Source organism: Caretta caretta, chromosome 1, assembly GCF_965140235.1.
Source record: "Caretta caretta isolate rCarCar2 chromosome 1, rCarCar1.hap1, whole genome shotgun sequence".
Lineage (NCBI taxonomy): Eukaryota > Metazoa > Chordata > Testudines > Cheloniidae > Caretta > Caretta caretta.
Window position 1 is genome coordinate 215,236,431 of NC_134206.1, and position 20,708 is coordinate 215,257,138.

At 45.4% G+C, this 20,708-nt stretch overlaps 1 protein-coding gene across 1 annotated transcript in view; it reads right to left on the reverse strand.

Moving 5' to 3' along the window:
* Positions 1–20,708, reverse strand: part of LOC125623141 (uncharacterized) — a 107,097-nt gene that overhangs the window by 30,102 nt on the left and 56,287 nt on the right. The window contains exon 5 of the mRNA XM_048822009.2: positions 2,444–2,649. Within this exon, the coding sequence (XP_048677966.2) occupies positions 2,444–2,649 (206 nt within the window). The remainder of the gene's footprint in view (positions 1–2,443; positions 2,650–20,708) is intronic.

Here is a 20,708-nt window from a genome sequence, read left to right on the forward strand (position 1 = left end):
CCAAGGACTCAGATTCTGGCTGCAGCCAGACCCTGGTCAGTGAAGATCTGGTGGGCTCAGGAGGCATACAGCCCTGCCCAACAAGAGAAGTGAGATTGACCATTGAGCAAAATCACAACAAGATGGGAGTGCATGCCAGATGGCCAAAGACCTGGCCTACCCAGTCATCCTGGGGCTTGACTGGAGGTTTTTTGAAGAGGCTGTCCAGCAGTGGGGCGGCACACCCCCAGCAGACATAGGATCAAGACCTAAAGACCCAAGAAAATGGGAGATGACCATGATGGCCAAGGAAGGGCACCATGAGGGGAGTCCCACAGAGGAAGTCAAGGACCCAGAGGCAGGACAATCTTTGCAGGTAAATGATCATGCACTGGAGCCAAACTGGAGTAGTAAGGGCCCACCACCACCACTCAGCTTGATGTCTGGTGAGATTGCGTTGTTCTCTTAAGTCTATGACCCAACCTTGGGTCAGATTTGTGAACAAATCATGAGGGTGACACAGTTCTAGACCCTGGGCTCTTGAAACAGTGGTCCCATTCTGAGCTGTTTGAAGAAAGGGAAAATCAGGTCATGAAGTCTCCAAGATGGGGGAAGTGGGGATGCAGCTGCTAGTCCCCATGAAGTTCTGAAGGGGGTTGCTCCAACTGCCCCATGCAATATTGTGCAGGGGCCACTTGGGGAGAGAAGACACTTGACAGAGTGACTATGTGGTTCTACTGGCTGTGCGTCCACTCACAGGTGTGGGACTTTTGTGCATCATGCCCCGAGTGCCAGTGGACAGGTCAGAAAAAGTTCCCAAAAGCTGTCTTGGTACCACTGTCCATCATGGGGTGCTCTTTGAAAGGATAGTTGTGGACCCAGTGGTTAGAAAAGTCTGTAGTTGGGTACAAATACATCCTGGTGATCCTGGATTGTGCCACCCAATGCCCCAAAGCCATCCCTCTCCACTTAGCTACAGTGGTTGATGTCACTGGTGAGCTCCTGAAAGTATTTTCGCAGGTGGGGATCCCTAAGGAGATGCTGCTGGATCAGGGAAACCAATTTCACCACCAAATTAATGAAGGAGCTATGGGACTTGCTAAGGGTCAAGTCATTTAAAACATTGGTATGCCACCCTCAGACCGACAGATTGGTGGAACAATTCAACAAGACGTTGAAGAACATTACATTTGTCACCACTGATCCCTGATACTAGGGCCCCCTGCTCCCACCTCTCCCGTTCGCCATCCATGAGGTGCCTCAAGCATCCACAGGCTTCTCCCCATTAGAATTATTGTATGGGAGGCAGCCATAGGGATTTCTGGGCCTCCTCCATGATACATGGGAAAAGCAGGACTTCAGGACAATCAGACTGTGATGCGGTATGTTATTGAGTTCTGCCAGAAGTTGAAGACTGGGTGGGTTTGCAAGGAAAAAGCTACAAAGGGTGCAGCACCACTAAGAGTAGACCTATAACAAGAGGACCCATGTATGTGAGTTCCAGCTGGGAGACCTAGTGTTGCTCCTGGTGCCAATGTTGGAATCAAAGGTATTGCCCCAATGACAGGGCCCCTTCTAGGTGTTGAAATGAGTGGGAAAGATTGACTATGAGATCCAACAACCTGGGAGGAATAAGCAGAACCAGCTGTATCTTGTCAACCTCTTGAAGGTATGGAAGGGACAGAAGGGTCTGCTCATCACCCCATTCCCTGACCCCAAACCTGCGGGTTCCTATGCCCTCAAATCCAATCCCTGTGCCATTTGGGAGACATCTACAGCCTGACCAAGAACAACAAGTTTGTCAGCTGGTTGCCTCATTCCCAGAGGTATTCTCAACGTTGCCCAGGCAAACACATCTGGTGTCCCACCATATCGACACTGAACCCAGATGAAAGGTGCATGAGTGTTTGCAACCCCTTCCAAAGCTGTGGGATACAGTATGCCAGGAGCTCTGTGCCATGTTAGACATAGGGGTGATAGAAGAGTCTCACAGAGAGTGGAGAAGCCCCATTATGCTCAAGCCCGAAAAGGATGTGTCAATACAGTTCTGCATCAATTTCCCCCAAGATTGAATGCAATTTCAAAATTTAATGCAACCCCCATGCCAAGGGCTAACGAACTACTAGAAAGATTGAGTGGCGGCCAGGTATATGTCTACTTTTGACTTAATGAAAGGCTATTGGCAGATGCCCTTGACATCAGAGTCTAAAGAGAAGACCATCTTCTCTGCCCCATCCAGGTTACATCCATTTAAGACCCTGCCCTTCAGGCTCCACGGGGCCACTGCCACTTTTCAGTGATTGATGGATAAGGTGCTTGCAACTATATTGATGATATTGTTCTATACTGTGAAGGGTGGGCTGACCGTATAAACCACATTACTGCAATACTACAAGCTCTTAAGGAGGCAGGTTTGATGGTCAAGCCAACCAAGTGCTGCCTGGCCACCCAGGAAGTCACTTACCTGGGGTATACAGTAGGAGGGGGACATTTATGATCCCTGGTGGACAAAGTCCAAGACCGAGGACATTGCCCCATCCCCTCCACCAAGAAGCATGTTCGCTGATTCTTTGGACTGGTGTCGGTCGCACGATTAGCAATTCATCCCCATCTTCACCACCATTGCCATTCCTTTGATGGACCTGGTAAAGGATTTGGTGCCCCAAAAATCTGTTGGACAAAGAGCTATGATGAGGCATTAAAAGCATTAAAAAACTGTTTGAGCCAGGAGCCGGTACTGTTCCACCTGGACGTCATGAAATCATTTATTGTACAAACCAACACATCAGATGTTGGGCTCGGGACAGTGCTGTCTCAAGAATTCAGAGAAGGGTGTCCCGTCCTCTTTCTCAGGAGAAGGTTGTTCCCCCCAGCAGGTAGCATACTCAGTCATCAAAAAAGAGGCCTTGTCAGTATAATGGGATGTTAATGTCCTGCAATATTACTTATGAGGGCAACCTTTCCACCTCGTAACAGACCATGAACTACTCCGATGGCTGAGCTCTATGAAAGACCACAACCCACACATACCTCTCATTGGAGTCATACACCTTTCAGGTATCCCACCATGCAGGCCGGGAAAATAAAAATGCTGATTTCTTTTCATGAGAGGGGAGCTCAGGATCAGTCCAGTGACACCACAACTCAGGGGCTGAGGGGCAGGGTGTGTGATGGGGTATACAAACCCCACACTGGGCCCAAAGGAGTTAAAAGACTATATTGAGCCCAGGTAGCCTCACCCTCCAGACCTGATGAGCATGCTGTGGCTGGAGGAATGGGTTAAAAGTTGCTCAGAAGCCAGGCAAAGGGTGGTGGACAGGAATTCTTCTCCAGGAACCTAGATGAAAGGTTGAACCTGAGAGGGGACACAGAATGGTTCAGAAGGCAATGCCTTCTCCAACCTGCACCCGCTTTGAGAACCAGCAGTTCCTGCAGGGCCCTGATCCTTTGGACTTTTTTGTTGTTGTTGTTTGTAGAAGTGCCTGGCTGTCCCTCCCTGTCAATCTCAGAGGGAGGCCATGCCCCCTCACTCTCAAGTCCTTAATAAGGCAAGGATTATTTAGAGATTAGCAGTCTCTATGGCCCTGATGCTCTAGGCAAGGCAAGGCACCAGGTAGTCCAGGGCCCAGGCTGCAGGTAGGGCAGAGAAATAAAGAGTCTATGGGCACAGACCAACACAACCAAACTACTGTCTGGTGTCCCTGGGCTACATCCTACAGTCCCCTCACAGTGTATCTGTGGCTTGGGGTCATCCTCTGTCTCCCTAGGGTACACTGCTCGCGGCAGTTCCAGCAGCTCCTCGGTGCCCTGGTCGGCCAGCAGCCCAGGTAGCTCTGGTAAGTCCTCAGCGAAGCAGGGATCCTCTTCAGGCTCAAATCCCAGCAGTGGACAGGAGACATTTGTCTCCTTTGGCAACTCCAGCCCAACTGAGCTGCAGGGCCCACCTTTTATACTTCCTGTCCTGTCCCTCTGCTTCTGGCAGGGTGGGAGCTGGTGTTCTGGCTCCACCCACCAGGGGGTGGGCAGGGGGTCCTCCTTGTCAATCTCAGAGGGAGGCCACACCCCCTCACTACATTGTTGTTGAGAGATTGACTATTTGGACTATAGGGCCCACGCCTGAAGCTTAAGGGACCTCTTGGTAGGAAGTACTCAGGGAAGCGATTGTGGACTTACAGCAGTGAGGACCCTGCTGGTGTTGTTTCCCACAGGGCCCTGGGCTGGCACCTGGTGAAGAGTGAGAGCCCAGCTCCCCTTATCACAACCCCTTAAGGGCTGAGGCCCAGATGCAGGTGGAAAGCCAAATCTCTGAGCTTAGGATCAGGAACAGTTATTGCTACCACCCTGACAGAGGGACAAGAGGCTGGAAGTTGGGTGCATTAATCTCTAGATCGCCCAGCTCTCTGAATCCCCTATGACATGGACCTTACCATAAACGTTCACAATCTTTCTCCTGTATTACTAAAATCAAAATAAACTTACCATGTATCATACAAAACCAGAAGGTGAAATGGGAGCAGAGCAAAGTGTACAGGTGAACCTAGCCCTGCATATCCATCTTTGCATTTCCCCCCAAAGCAATTCTTTTTTCTCATTTGCAGGCCCTGGCTTTCAGCATTCATGCTGGTTCTAAGTTGCTCTGGTGGTGACTGCACTGATTCTGCTGGGTACTGTAATCACCTTACCTCAGCAACATGAATGCCACTATCTAGAGGGCAGCATTAAGCTTCATTCTTTCAATTATGTAGCTGTTTGAACCTTGTAAACAGGCAATTAAATGCAAAAAAATGGCATCAATGCAACATTAAGGTTGAGAATTTAAACTCATAAATGAGGAAATTCAAATAGTAATGTTCTCCTGGGAGCATTAACTCATTCCCATATCCTATAAGCACATATGAAGATAACCTAATTGGTAATCAGAACTGCAGTGTATGTGTGTGTGCTCTGAGTGATTTATTATTAGATAATTTAACTCTGAATTTCCTGACTGAGTTTAAATTCTCAGCCTCAATTTTACATTAAGATAAGATATTTCGCATTTAACTTCCTTGGGTTTGGGCTTGTCTTTTTAAAGGCGGAAGAGAAGAGGGAAAGTGGGCTGAGATCCACTGGGGCTGCCACAAATCCTCTCATAATCCTATGAAGGGTTTTGGAGAGCGCTCACCTCCTTAACCACAAACAAAAACACACATATGTTCCAGATTTGATATGAACCTCTGAGCAAGCAGGTTCACTCTGAGAAACAGGATGTAAATGGGCCCTTAGCTCCTGGCAACAGGAGCCCCACTTGGGAGGATGCCAACTCAGCCTGGCCTTTCGTCCCTCTGGCTGTGATCTGGTGCAAATGGAATATCTGGAAAGCACACTCAGCTCTGATAGGTGCAGAAGATTGGTGGAGGAGTCAGGAGCCTTTTATCCACCTCAGTCATTCTGGATGAAGAGACTTGCTTCTGCTGCTGGAAGGGAGTTTGTTGCAACAGAGCATCAATCATTTGTCCCCTTGAGACTATAGAAGGCAGATTCCTTTCAGAAGGTGTAAGTGGTCTGATATAGCAGTCTAAAAGCTGCCTCAGAATTCTGTGAAGACCTGAGAACCCAAAGCCCTGGAGAACAGGTTTTTTATCTAAACCTTGGACTTTTGGAAATGCCCGTTTGTATGAGTCAGGTTTCCTGGGGACAGTATGAAAGATGTTATAAGGATTGCCGTGTGTTTCTAATGTTGTTTTAACCAAATTCGTTATTGCTAGGACTGAGACAGTGTTCTTGACTTCATGCATATTAATGGTCTGAGTTAAAACTGAGCAAATGATATGATAAAGAATGAAGCAGAGCTGAAATGCTCTATCAATGAGTAATGTATTTCTGGTTAGTCAACAGGAATGTACAGACACCAGATAAGAAAAGGCTAAATATTTCTGGATTGGGTTAAACGGAGAAGGAGAAAAGATGGATTTGGCTTGATGACTCCCAATGAAAAGTTTACAGGTGGAGATTTCTGGAGGATATTTTTTAAGTCTGAAGTTACTTTTTATTTTAAATACAGATACACCTTGGGATCCATAGTCCTGTGCTGGCTATATCCCAAATCACAAATCTAGTATTGCAATAATAGTATTGCATTTAGATCCAGCTTAGATTCCAAAATCCACAGCATGGCCAATCTCCCAAAGACTGGTTGTACTAAGTAAAGCTAGGATCTTTGAAAAGCAACAATGACAACTAAAACCTATTCCCCAGTCTCTGATCATTGCATTCCATGGCTCTTTAATTGGTATTAAAGTGGAGTTAATGATCTTTTATAAGTCCTTAGAAATCAGATGGCTTTGGGCAAGGTGGGCATTCCATGTAGGCCATGATGGGGGACTTTATCCTGGGATGCAGTGACTCTGAAAGAGATTTGGGGGTAATGATGAATAATCAGATGAACATGATCTCCCAGTGTGATGGTGTGGTCCAAAGGGCTAATGGAATGCATAAACAGGGGCAACTTGGATGTATAAATAAGGGAATCTCAAGTCGGAGTAGAGAGGTTATTTTACCTCTGTATTTGGCACTGCTGGAATACTGTTTCCAATTCTAGAAGGATGTTGATAAATTGGAGAGGGTTCAGAGAAGAGCCATGAGAATGGTTCAAGACTTAGAAAACATGCTATATACTGATAGAGTGAGTTTCTTGAGTCTATTTAGCTTAACAAAGAGAATATTAAGGGGTGACTTGACCACAGTCTGTAAATACATGCATGGGGAGCAAATATTTAATAATGGGCTTTTCAATCTAGCAGAGAAAGATATAATATAATCCAATGGCTGGAAGTTGAAATTAAACAAATTCAGACTGGAAATAAGCTATAAATTTTTAACAGCTAGAGTAATTAACAACTGGAACAACTTATGAAGGGGTGTGGTGAATTCTTCATCACTGACAATTATAAAATCAAGATTGGATGTTTTTCTAACAGATCTGCTCTAGGAATTATTTAGGGGAAGTTCTATGGCCTGTGTTAGATCTATGAATTTTTGAAAAGAATAAGCAACAGAGAGAGAAATGCAGAAGTGTATTGGAGGATAGAGATGGCTGAATAATAATATTAATTTTGTTAAATTCTTCAGCCCACTCCATTGGTGGATCTATACAATGCTAGTGGTTGAGGCTTAGCCTCTGTTAACATATGGCCAAAGGAGAGCCACCACATGCATACCAGCCCTACTTTGTGGCTATCAGGCCAAAGTTGATATTACTTTAGAATGGTCCTGATGCCACCTGCTATTAGTAGAGGAGAGCACTTGAATTTGTAGTCATGGACCAACCTCATCTGCTCATCTCCAATATCACCATTGTGTACTTGGCATTTTTTGAAAGAAGGAAGCATCTGGGCTGAACCTTATGCCTATTGTGCAAACCAGGCATTGGAATTGATGTGGCTGAACAGCCCCTCCCCACCTTTTCACTACGGAGGCTCAACATTTCTGCTTCATAGAAATTATTTCTCCTCTTTCTAATGATGATCCATAGGGGCATAGAAATTGCTGCATTCCTCCTCCAAGTACCCTGGGCTCTCAGATCCCTTGTGCACATACCGACCATCCACTTAAATGGAACAGAAAGTGCCTGCACCTGCCAAGCCTCCTGAATAAAAAACAAAAAACAACTGGTTCACTCACCCCCAACTCTGTACCCTATGTTTTTATTTAATACCAAGTTCTAAACTAATTTTTCTCCTCAGGCTGGCATTAAAAGGAAATGCAGATGGCAAGAACTGTGCTGCTTTCCAAAGGAAGGAGAAGATCCTCCATGATAGCTGCCATTTTAAACGGATGGATCTTCAAGAAAAAATGCAACCCTGCTGGCTGGCTGAGACCCTACAGGATACTAGACAATGTGTTTTATAGAATGATACATCTTCTTGCACTTTGAGATATTTGGCTATAAATAATAATGGGTTTTATCCAAAGTCCAGTGAAGTAGATGAAAAGACCACCCTCCCTAAAATAGACTTTGAATCATAGAATCATAGAATCATAGAATATAAGGGTTGGAAGGGACCCCAGAAGGTCATCTAGTCCAACCCCCTGCTCGAAGCAGGACCAATTCCCAGTTAAATCATCCCAGCCAGGGCTTTGTCAAGCCTGACCTTAAAAACCTCTAAGGAAGGAGATTCTACCACCTCCCTAGGTAACGCATTCCAGTGTTTCACCACCCTCTTAGTGAAAAAGTTTTTCCTAATATCCAGTCTAAACCTCCCCCACTGCAGCTTGAGACCATTACTCCTCGTTCGGTCATCTGATACCATTGAGAACAGTCTAGAGCCATCCTCTTTGGAACCCCCTTTCAGGTAGTTGAAAGCAGCTATCAAATCCCCCCTCATTCTTCTCTTCTGCAGGCTAAACAATCCCAGCTCCCTCAGCCTCTCCTCATAACTCCTCATAACTTTGGATTAAGCCTTATAAGAAGATTCCACAGAAGCTAAAATACTCAGCAGTGATGTGTATCACAGACTGTATTAGGGGCAGCTGGGCATTGTCAGACCTGAACTCCTTTGCTGTTAGATGTTTAAACCACAGTATATTTGATCAAACAAAACATTATTTGATGCAGCATTAAAAGGGAGCAGAGAGGGTGGCTGGGACTTAGTGTGACTATATCTCAGCACATATGGCTATGGGGGTGTCACTGGGCAGCTCAGCCTCACTGCCTGGCCAGTTGAGATGGTTTCACAGTCACAAACACATCAGGCTGTTTATCTTTCACCAAGGCCTGTATTTATTCGGCTCTTACATAGTAATACCATGTAATACAGTCTTATAGCAAGGATTGGCTTCCCTGCAGTCCCCACTCCCCAGCTCCGGCAACCCCCTTCCAAGTCTCCTTCTGAGTTGCCCCATGCCTCCTGTTTCCTCCCCTTATATTCTCCCCAATTACCTTGTTAGCTCAGTGATTGTCACCCAAGTGCTCACTCCTCAACTGAAAAGGTGTATAAGTGCCCTCAGCTCGGCCTGCAGCCTTCCTCAGACTACAGCAATATCAGTGATCAGGATGCTGCTGATAGCTCCCTGTCACACACCTCCCCCCTTATTTCAATTGAGGCCCTTTCTAGCCTCCAAATGAGGCCTTCTTTGCTGCCCATATCTTACCTTCATGCCTCATTATGAGGTTGGGATTCCACCGGGGGTTCCTGTGCTCTTTGGGGATGGCTCTCATTGGACCACGGGTGAGGGTCTCCTGCCTTCCACCCATAGAAGTACAGTTTGAGGGTGGAGGTTGCCCCCACAGCTCGGCCTTGGCCCATAGGTCATCACAGCCATCACATCCCACTGGTCTTCCTCCCAGTTTACTTGGCTCTGGGCTTATATCTACCCAGGCGCACTGTCCCTCTAGGGCCACAATTTCAAGACCTCTCTCTTCCCCTGACTTATCTTGCCCTTGGTGTGGGACTGTTGGGTTAGGTTCGCCCAGCAAAGCTTCCATGTCAGAACCCCGTCTCTCTCTTCAGCTTGTTTATTACCCTGTGTCTAGTCCAGGGCTTATTTCTTCTGGATGTCTGCGGAGCCTCCACCCTCCTTGTCTTCTAGGTATCCCTGTTCTGTCATTCCCTGCTTCATTGCCCCCAACTTGGATTTTTCTCCTCCCCACAAGTCCTCCAGTGTGCCACCTCTTTCTGAGCTTGTGTCCTTATGCATAGGGTCATCACACACTGAACTTAGAGGACTCCCTGGAGGATCTACACTTGTGGGCTTCTCATGTGGACCCACCAGTTGGGGTCCATTCCCTCACTGACTACCCTTTTTACCTAAGGGAAATAGGGTCCTGTCAGTCCCTAGCATTACTGAGTAAGGTAATGACTTTACCACCCCTACTCACTGCCATCAAAACTTCCCTTCTACTTCTAAGGGGATGACAGCCACAGGATAAGTGCTCTTTTCCCCATGTATACAATAGACTGTTAGCGTTGCCCCCTCCTGTTGCCACCTGGGCATTCCATACGAGGGAAAACGCTGCTTCTGAAGCCACAACGGCCCTCGTTGTTCTTTGGCCTACATTGACTGGAATCATTCTTATCCCTAGGCCCCCTTTTACGCCTGTCCACAGAACTCCAGGAACTTGGAGTCCATGTAAGGGCAGTTTCTCTTTATGTGTCCTTTGCCCAGCACTGGTAGCAGACTACTGGTACCTCTTTTGCCCCTGCATCTCCTTTCTTGGCTTCGCTGCACGGGGTCCTTCAACCTTCTTTCTCCTGCTCTCGGTCATCGGGATACGGAGCTCTTTTAATGGAAAAGTCCATCTCCACATACTCCTCTGTTAATTTCACTGCTGCCTCTAGTGATTGTGGCTGGTGCTTCTGAACCCAGACCCTTGTAGTCTCAGGAAGGCTCTGTATAATCTGCTCCAGAGTAATGGAGTTCATTAGGACTTCAGTGTCCCATCTATCCGGCTGCAACCATCGTGTGGCCCAGTCTGACAATTTCTGCTCAAAGCTCCTGGGGCATAGCCTGCCATCTTACATGGCTGCCCTGAACTTTTGGTGGTATTTCTCAGCTGACAGGCCAACTCTGTCCAAAGTAGTGGCCTTCAGTGTATCATAGTCTTTCGACAGGTTTCAGAGTAACAGCCGTGTTAGTCTGTATTCACAAAAAGAAAAGGAGTACTTGTGGCAGGAGAGTGGGGTGGGGGGAGGTATTTTTTCGTGCTTTGTGTGTATAAAAAGATCTTCTACACTTTCCACGGTATGCAGCTGATGAAGTGAGCTGTAGCTCACGAAAGCTTATGCTCAAATAAATTGGTAAGTCTTTCGACAGGTGTTCGCTCAGGGCCATATAGCCTGCGTGAGCCTTGCTGGCCAGATAAGGGACCAGCTGAAGTGCCCATGCAACCTTGTCCCATCCGGCACTGCTCAAACATTAATAAAAAGGCATCAGAGTCATCCCTTGGGGCCATTTTATATAGTCCCAGGTCCACTATTTGATTCCCAGTCCCCTCACTAGCACTCACCAACCTTTGCAGGAGCTGTTGCTGTAACTGGGCCTGCTCTTTGATGAATTCTTGCAACATTCATTGCCACTTGATGAATTCTTGCAACTGCCTGCCAATTCCGGAGTGCTTGCCTCTCCACCTGCTGGGTCTGCTGCATCTCCTTTTGTTGTTCCACGAGCCAGGACAGCATCTTGTCCATAGTGCCCACATCTCCTGCCATCACGCAGGTGTCCCCATATGTATGCTCATCAGCTGAGGGACTTACTCACTTTGGACAAGCCCACACTTGTCACAGGGCAGCTCCCTTGCTACTTCATCAACCACACTGCATGACCAGTTCAGATGGTTTCACATTCACACACACTGGCCTGTTTATCTTTCACCATGGTGTGTATTTATGATAATACTGTGCAATACAGGCTGATAGCAAGAGTAGGCTTCCCTGCAGCCCCCACTCCCTGGCTCTGGCTCTAGCTGACCCTATCACAGGGGGAATTGAATGTCTCCCTCAGATAAAAATTCCTGGATGCAGGACAAAGTGGGGGAGGCATTCGGTGGTGGTTCCAGCCCACACAGAACTCAATGCTGCTTGTAGATGGCTTTCAGTTCCACTGATCTCATAGGTCCTTAACAGACCCTGCACCAGCGGAGGATTGCTATGGTGGAGCAGAGGATGTGGGGGCAGAGACCCAAGGCCTGGCTACACTTACACCAGATGGCAGTTTTTCTATGCCAGCGGAATTGTCTGCTGGGCATTTATGGTTGAATTAAGGATATTTTGTGTCTCCTGTGTGGTGCAAAAGAGTCATTACCCAGTGAGAATCTAGCCCCTTGTCTGCAGAAAAGGGGAGGGCAAATGGAGAAAGTCAGGTGACTGATTTTTCATGATGTGTGAGAGGAAAGGCTCTTTGGGAGACTAGAAGGTGTATTGTAGTCCCAAGGCCATATACATGAGGTAGGATAAATAAGCTGCCTTATGGGAAATGGAATAAAATATGTAATTTTTTGCACATTTTTTATTGAGTTACAACATAGTCAAACTGTCACATGCCTTGCAACCAAGCAGATTCTCACATATCTTGAGAAAGTGGCTGTTTCACACTATCTGTTACACTTATTTCATAAAGCAGACTTGCAAGACTTGCAAGGAATATTTAGCAGCCCAGGTGTAAAATCTACTCACTTTGCACTTACAGTTATGACAGATAATGGAAAACTAAGACAACGTTACTCACCTCAGGGTAAGAGGTGAATATGATTTTTGCAACGCTTTTGTATTGTGCTTGATGCACTGCATAACGAAAAAGTGGATTCCCGTTACGTTTAGGACAGGTTTGTACTGCTGCAGATTTTTCCATGCAATAAATATTTCCCTTGAGATTTAATTACTTCTGCCTTCGTGATTCTCCTCATACTTTTCAATCCCTTCATGGCCAATCCTGGCCTTGTCCTCAATCAGTTTCTGGTCACCAGGTCTGACTCCCTGATTTACCAGCCACAATAGCAGATAGTGCCTTGGCCATGGAAGGGAGGAAGGGAGGGATAGCTCAGTGGTTTGAGCATTGGCCTGCTAAACCCAGGGTTGTGAATTCAATCCTTGAGGGGGCCATTTAGGGATCTGGGGGAAAAAAAATTGGGTATTGGTCCTGCTTTGAGCAGGGGGCTTTGAGCAGGGGGTTGGACTAGATGACCTCCTGAGGTCCCTTCCAACCCTGATATTCTATGAATATTCAGTCCCTGGAAATCTCACTCCTATCTACAGCTTAGGCAGCCTTCTTCCATAGTGTTAATGTGCTCAGAATTCAAACACTTCGGCTCAGGTCAGTGCATGACTTTAAAGCTTTACCGTTGTGTATATATACACAAAAGTTAAGTCAGACAAGATGTTCCTGCCATTTGTCTCAAACTATTTGTTCGTGTTTATTATTACTGCGTGTGTCACGGGGTCAATTTTTGGTTCATTGCTCATAGGAAAAAAGCACTACTTCAGCCTTCTCTGCTCCATGAGTTCCAGCTGCAGTCCCTGGAACACAGCAAGAGTCTGGGTTGGCCTCCTAAACTTTATGGGTTTTCAAGATTCCTACTTCTTCCCCATAACCACAATGTTCCCTGTGGAAAGCCCTAGAGCACAGCCAAACTTTCCATTATTTGGACCACCCAGTTCCTGAATCCAGTACTTTTAAGGCCAGATCCAATGAATTCAGTGGGAGCGAGGTGCCTAAATACCTTTGAGGATCTGAGTCTAAAAGCCTCAGGGGCCTCAGAACGTTTAGGCACCTACCACCCAGTGGAAGCCACATCCCTTGGTTAGGTGTCCAGACTCCCTTTACAAAGCGTGGGGAGAGCTGGTGCCTCAGAATGGGATCCTCCAAAACCAGCACACTGAGCAGGGAGCTGCCTGAACTAGCCAGGGGGAAATGCTATGGGGAGAGACCAGGCCTAAGACGCCCCCGCCCCACAAAGGAGACTATTTCTGCTTGGGATTCGCAGCCATGAACTTTCTTCTGGAGTTAGTCACCTCAGCCACGTCAGTCCTTTCTCACACACACAAAAGGAAGAGGAGGCGGCAGTGGTGCCTTATCTTATCTCCAGAGCACTCACCCAGCGTGTAGGGAACCTGAGGTCAAAGCATCCATTCTGCCTGACACGGAGCAGGGACTTGAACTCAGGTTTCTTACGTTACAGGTGAGTGCTCTAACTATGGGGCAATTGGCACAACCAACACCAACTCCTTTTCCTCTGTCTTTTGTGTGGCTTAGATGTGCTCTGAAAACAGCCACTGGATGAAGCCCTGCAGGTGAGATAGGTGGAGGAATGCCTAGTTTGTGAATCCTTCCAGGGCTTTGGTGTGAGCTAGGGTGCTGAGCAGCTCAGCAAAATCAGGACTCAGGTGATTGTGCACATGTCCACCTGCAGAAATTTAGGCATCTAGAAGCAATTTAGAGGCCTCCAGGTTTAGGTGGCAGCTGAGTTTGAGGATCTCAGTGGCAAATAAATGCTGGACTTAGGCACCTAAAGTGGCAGTGAGGTGCCTAAGTCCCTTTGCGGATCTAGCCCTCAGTCCTTAGCTCCTTTCATTTAAGAAGAGCCTAGTGTCCTCAAGCAGACTGAACACACAAAAACAAAGGCGCTCCAGAATGGAGAGGAACCCAGGTCTGTAAATCCTTTTCTTGTTTGAGGAGGGCAAAACAAACAAAATAGTGTCTTTCTATTCCCTTCTTCCCCAGAAGGGAACAATCCAACGGTAAATCTCACGTTTCCTCCAGCAGCAAGAAACCCAGTCAAAAACTCACAGCTGGGCTCCTTGTTGCTCTCTGTCAGCATGATTTCCTCAGGAGCTATTGAAAGTACAGCACTTTTGAAAAACAGGCCACTTACTTCAGTGCCTGAACATGGATTTAGGAGCTCAGCTTTACCCACCCTGTTATGTTTGTGGCATACATACAAGAAAGTTAGATTAAAAACAAATACTCTTCCTGGAAGGTTGGAATGTAACACTATATTATTTCTTAGAATTCTGAATGATAATACACAAGAACCCAAAACAGAGAAAGACAAAGCAGGCTGCTCCCTAAATCAGTAAGGCACAACTCACTCCACCTGACTGTTGGCTGGCTCTCTGCAGACTAACTACTCAAGGCCCAGATTGCATGCTTCCCTACAGAACCCCCAAGCCTGCAAGCATGACCCGAAAGCTCTTTACAGATGTTAAGTGATAGCTTATAATTTTAATACAGATTTCAATACACCTCACATCCATTTTTTAAAAATAAACCATTATTGGACAAAACAATGTCATTATTAAAAGCGAAAGATGTGACTTTCCATTTAAAAACAGTTTCTCAGTCTGGAGTTAAAATCCTCTGCAGCTGTGGGACAAAGGGACAGTGCTCATGTGGCTTCAGAAGAGTGTAAAGCTATAGAAAAACATGCTATGACTATGAAACAATTAAATACAGGTTGACATTTCCAGAGCAGATAGCACATTTTCTCAGGCCTATGCCCAAGTGGCAAAACACTTCAATCTTTACTGCTTCAGGGATGGGCTATAGGGGTTAATTTCTAGCAGATTTTTTGTCTGTGACTTTGTTGATAAGCATCAATGGTTATATGAGTTGTCAGATAACAGTTCTCTGGCTTTAGCATATTGAACAGCTCCAACTGGTGTGCAAAAGACTCACAGGAAGTGAGACTAGTGCCTGCAAGTGACACCATCCCCTGTGGGTGTGAAAGCGAGTCTTTCACTGTGTGAGAAGAGCAGAGTGTGAGCAGAGATGTGAAGTTGAACACGTGCTGTCACGGAAACTGTGGTTAATGTCTGGTGAGCCCATCAATCCAGGTTTCTTCTGCTTTTCTGACAACATAACTGAATTTTTTGCTTCCTGGTTAATGAGCTGAGAGAGAGAGAGCGAGAAAGACCCAGGCTTTAAAGGCTGGATCCAAATGCTACTTCTCCCTTCCTGGGGCTGCACTTCAGGCCCATCTGTAGTAGAACAGCCTTGTGTGTGGTGCAGGGGGAAGAGCAACACAGGTCAGAGAAAAATCAATGGAGTCTAGGCCCTGTTTATGGATATTTTTTCCCATTGAAACAAAATTTCTCTGTCACCTAACCAGAGAAAGAAGCAGCAGCATGAGGCAAAGAAACATATAATGAACTACTGGTTTGCTGAAAATGCTTATACTGTATATACTGAGTATATTGACAAGTGTAGTAGTGTTCAGCTTGTGTGAATTGAAGTGCATGTGTGAAGGTGCTTGAGATGGGATGTAAGAGCTGGTAAGACTGTTCCCCTTCCATGTATTTTTTTAAGTATCTGATGCTTGGAGCTATCAGGTACATTCCCTAAAGACCATAAATTTGCTCTTCATAGGACTGGCGAACAGCAAACATAGTGCCTATCTTCAAAATAAGGAAAAAGGAGGACCCAAGGAATTATACACCAGTTGGCCTAACTTTGATACTGAGATACTGGTACAAATTGTTAAACAATCAGTTTTTTAAAACATAGAGGATAATTAGATGATAAGTAACAGCCAGCATAGATTTATCGAGAACAATTCATGCTAAACTACTCTAATATCCCTTTTTGACAGGGTAACCAACCTAATGGATAGGGGGGAAAGTAGTAGATGTGATATCTGGACTTTGGTAAGGCTCTTGACACAATCCCACATGACATTCTCATAAGCATACTAGGGAAATATAGTCTAGAGATGAAATTTCTATATAGTGGGTGCATAACTGGATGAAAGGCTGTACTTAAAGTAGTTATCAGTAGTTCACTGTCACACTGGGAAGAAATATCTAGTAGGGGTCTTGCAGAGACTAGCCAGCATCCTGTTCAAGTATTCGTCTCTATTTTCATTAATGACTTGGATAATGCAGTGGAGAATATGTTTCTGTTAGAGAGCTTATTCCTTCACTCTCCCACTTCCCTGATCCTTCTCGCATGAACAGAGAGCAACAATACCCGAAGTCCGAAGGTGCAAACAATTCAATGTTTATTGGGGTGAACTTCCAGCAAGCTTAAATCCAAGTTCCTTTTTCCTTATTTTTGAATCCCAATTTACTTCCTGTTTGCCCCTAATTTATATAGTAATATTCTTAGCTATACCTTAACCAATCATTCTTCTGAAATTTAACTAACCAATCCTAACATATTGTAACATGATTAGCTAACCAATTATATCCCACCACCTTGATTAGTTTACACCCAGGAAAATTAATTATACAGCAGACAGAAACAATCACAGAACCAGACAGAGACCATGCCAATAAACAATAGTAAAGTGGGAACAATAATGACAAATCAATACAGAAGTGAGGATTTCACAACTACATCTATAAAGACATAAGGGTTTCCCAGCTGTGTCGATTGATAAGTGAGTTCTTACCAGACAGAAAACTATCAACCTAAATTTCCTTTTACATCTTCTAGGCACTTCCCTTTCTCTGGAGGTGACAGGCATTATCAGGACAGGATTGTATTCCTAACAGCCCAATAGCACCTTCTTTCAATGTGACTACTTTGGAATGTGAGGATGTGACCCGTCGCTTCCCAGCTTATGGCTGCCTCTGTTGCTTAGCCAAAGGCCTTAGCCTAAGAACAGGGCCTCAGACTGTCGCAGTAAGAGAAGGACCTTACACTGGCAGACAGTGATTTTGATTCTTTCTTTTATACCTCTATAACTAGCTAAGTGATAAGAATACACCTAAATTCTTAGAGTACAGGCCTTTGCAGACAGGCCTGAATATCTATATCCTAACAGTTTCTAAATCTGATGATGACACCAAGCTGGGAGGGGTTTGCTTTGGAGAACACCATTAGAATTCAAAATGATCCTGATAAACTGGAGAATTGGTCTGAAATCAACAAGATGAAATTCAGTCAAGACACATGAAAAGTACTACTCTTAGGAAGGAAAATTAAGTGCAGAAATACAAAATGGAGAATAACTGGCTAGGCAGAAGTGCTGCTGAAAAGGATCTGGGCATTATAGTGGATCACAAATTGAATGAGTAAACGAAGTGATGCTGTTGCCAAAAAGGCAAATATCATTCCAGGGTGTGCCAACAGGAGCATCATATGTAAGAAACAGGAAGTAATTTTGCTTCTCTACTACTACTGGTGAGGCCTCAGCTGGAGTATTGTGTCCAGTTTTGGGCACCTTGCTTTAAGAGAGACATACACAACTTGGGGAGAATCCAAAGAGGAGCAACTAAAATAATAAAAAATTTAGAAAGCATGACTTATGAGAAAAGTGTGAAACACTAGGGCATGTTGAGTCTAGAGAAGAGATGGCTGAAGAGGGATCTCAAAAGTCTTTACATATGTTAATAGCTGTTATGAAGAGGACAGAGATCAATTGTATTCCATATACACTGAGGGAAAGACAAGAGGTAATCAGTTTAGTTTGCAGCAAAGGAGATTTAGGTTGGACATTAGAAAAAGCTTTCTAACTATAAGGGTAGTTAGGCACTGGAACAGGTTAGCAAGGAAAGTTGTGGAAACACAGTCAGTGAAGATTTTTAAGAACAGATGTTCTAGGTACACTTAGTCCTGGCTTGGCAGCGAGGAATGGACTAGATGAGCTCTGGAGTCCCTTCCAGCCCTAGATTTCTATGGTTATGATGACCCCCAAGTTCTCTGAGATGATTGTTTTAACAGTATACAGTGATGGGGTGAGTCAGAGAGAGAGAGAGGAACCAGCCCACACTTATTTTCAAACTGATGACATAGCTTTAACCAGCAGCTGATGACAGCCCCCTCCAGCACACAGTTATTCCCCACTCCACCCTCCACTCCCCGCTTGGGGGGTGTGCATGTGTATTTTCAAAACTTGTGGTTGTAAGTTAAGTTCTGAACATTTGAAAATAAATGATCATACCTGGTTAGTAGTGAATTTGTGCCCATTGTGACTTGAGGCATGTTTGGTGGAGGCATGCTGAATTCAATCTTTCAGACCTTTAAAATTTCTAAACTGATTTTCTTCCAATTTTGTTTGATAAGTAGGTCTCATCCTACACAATAACAATACATGGCTTTGATATAGCTCAGAGTTCATTTCAAAGTGCTTTACAAAGAAGGTCAGTGTTGTTATCCCCATTTTACAGATGGGGAAATTGAGGCACAGAAATGCGAAGTGACTTATCCAAGGTCACCCAGCTGGCCAGTGGCAGACCTGGAAATAATAGAATTTAGGTCACCTTAGGCCCAATCCAGTGTGCTATCCACTAGGCCAGGCTGCCTGCAAAACAAACTGTTTGAGGGTAGTATTGGAGTATAACTTTCTGATTTAACGAATGCTACATCATTTGGATATTATAGAAGTTTTAGATGTACCTTCTATAACCAAGGTAGCAATATGGTTTCCATTATAACTTTTACCACCTCAATTGCTCATAATTTTTCAGAACCCTTTTGAGTTGAAATATTCCATGCTGGGTCTCCACCTGAGCTGAATTTTTAGAATTATTCTCACCATCATTTTTTCTTCTGTTCCCACTTTTCCATCATAATAATACAATTTTCACATAGCCAGATGAAGACAGCATAAGACAAAACACAAACCCTGGGTACAACTGTTATTACCATACCACCACCTGCTTATCTCTTATCTCTATAATCAGCATGGACCATATTCAGTTGCACATTGACTGGTGAATGTGATGAGGAATGTAGGTGTGTTGATGGTGGGGGATGAGTATAGGTGAATATGATAAATGAGTTGTGCGCAGGGGAGTTTATGTATGTGTGGGAGAGAATTTATCTGGCGATTATTTATGAACATAATAATGGCCCATACTGTGTCAGACCAATGGTCCATCTAGCTTAGTATCCTGTCCTCTGACAGTGGCCAGCTCTAGAGGCTTCAGAGGGAATTAACAGAACAGGGCAATTTATTGAGTGATCCATTCCCTGTTGTCCGGTCCCAGCTTCTGGCTGTCAGAAGATTAGAGACACCCAGAGCATGGAATTGTGTCCCTGACCATCTTGACTAACAACCATTGATGGACCTCCATGAACTTACCTAATTTTTTCTTGAACACAGTTATATTTTTGTGCTTCACAACTTCCCTTTGCACAGAGTTCCACAGGTTGACTGTGCATTGTGTGAAGTACTTCCTTGTGTATTTGTTTTAAACCTGTTACCTATTAATTTCATTGGGTGACCCGTGGTTCTTGTGTTATGTGAAGAGGTAAATAATTCTTCCCTATTCACTTTCTCCACACCAGTCATGGTTTTATAGTCCTCTATCATATTCCCCTTAGTCATCTCTTTTCTAATCTGAGCAGTCCCAGTCCTTTAAACCTCTCCTCATACAGAATCTGTTCCATATCCCTAACCATTTTTGTTGCCCTTCTCTGTTGTTTTTACAATTCTAATGTATCTTTTTTGAAGTGGGGTGACCAGAATTGCACACAGTATTCAAGGTGTCCCCTTACTACCTTCAGAGTGAAATCCTGGCTCTGTTGAATTAAATCGCAAAACTCCTACTTTTCAATTTCACCATTAGCCTTTACGGTGTGGACTGGAGATGTGAGGGGAGCATGCTAAAGACTGAGAATATGGGGAACAATATGTGGAAGAAGGAGAATAACGGCTGTGTGGAGAGGGCTGGAGAAGGAAAATCAGGTGTAGCAGAGCTCCCTTTGGTGAACCACAGCTGAGCCATTGGAGCAGAAGCCTTCTCTGTTCCTGTTTCTCCCTTTCTGACTCCAGGGGAGCAGCCAGCTGGCTAGAAGCAGAGGTGAAAGTAAGCCAGTCTGGTCCGGTATGGCATACCAGCAAGAGCCAGTACACCAAGCCGGGCCAGACCAGGCTGGCGCTTTAAAGGGCACCAGACTCCCCACAGCGGCCAGAGCTCCAGGCCCTGTAAAGCGCCCCCTGAGCCCTGCTGCCGGAGCCCCGGGGTAGGGCTCCAGTGGTGATTTAAAGCAGTGGCCGGAGCCCGGGGCCCTTTTAATCGCCTCTGAGCCTCAGGGCTCCCAGCTGCCTCTGCAGCTGGTAGCTCTGGGGGTGATTTAAAGGCTCGGGGGCTCCCAGCCGTAACCCTGGGGCCTTTAAATCTTTAAAGGACCCGGGTATTTAAAGGCCCCGCCTCTTCCGGTTGAGGCCACGCCTCTTCTGGTCGAGGCCACGCTATAGTCCACCCCGTTAGGGTACCTTCCAGAGTAATACAGTCCAGTGACCTTACAGCAGGTCTTATGTCTCTCTCTCAGCTCCATGATCCTTACTTCCCTTATCTCAAGGGGTT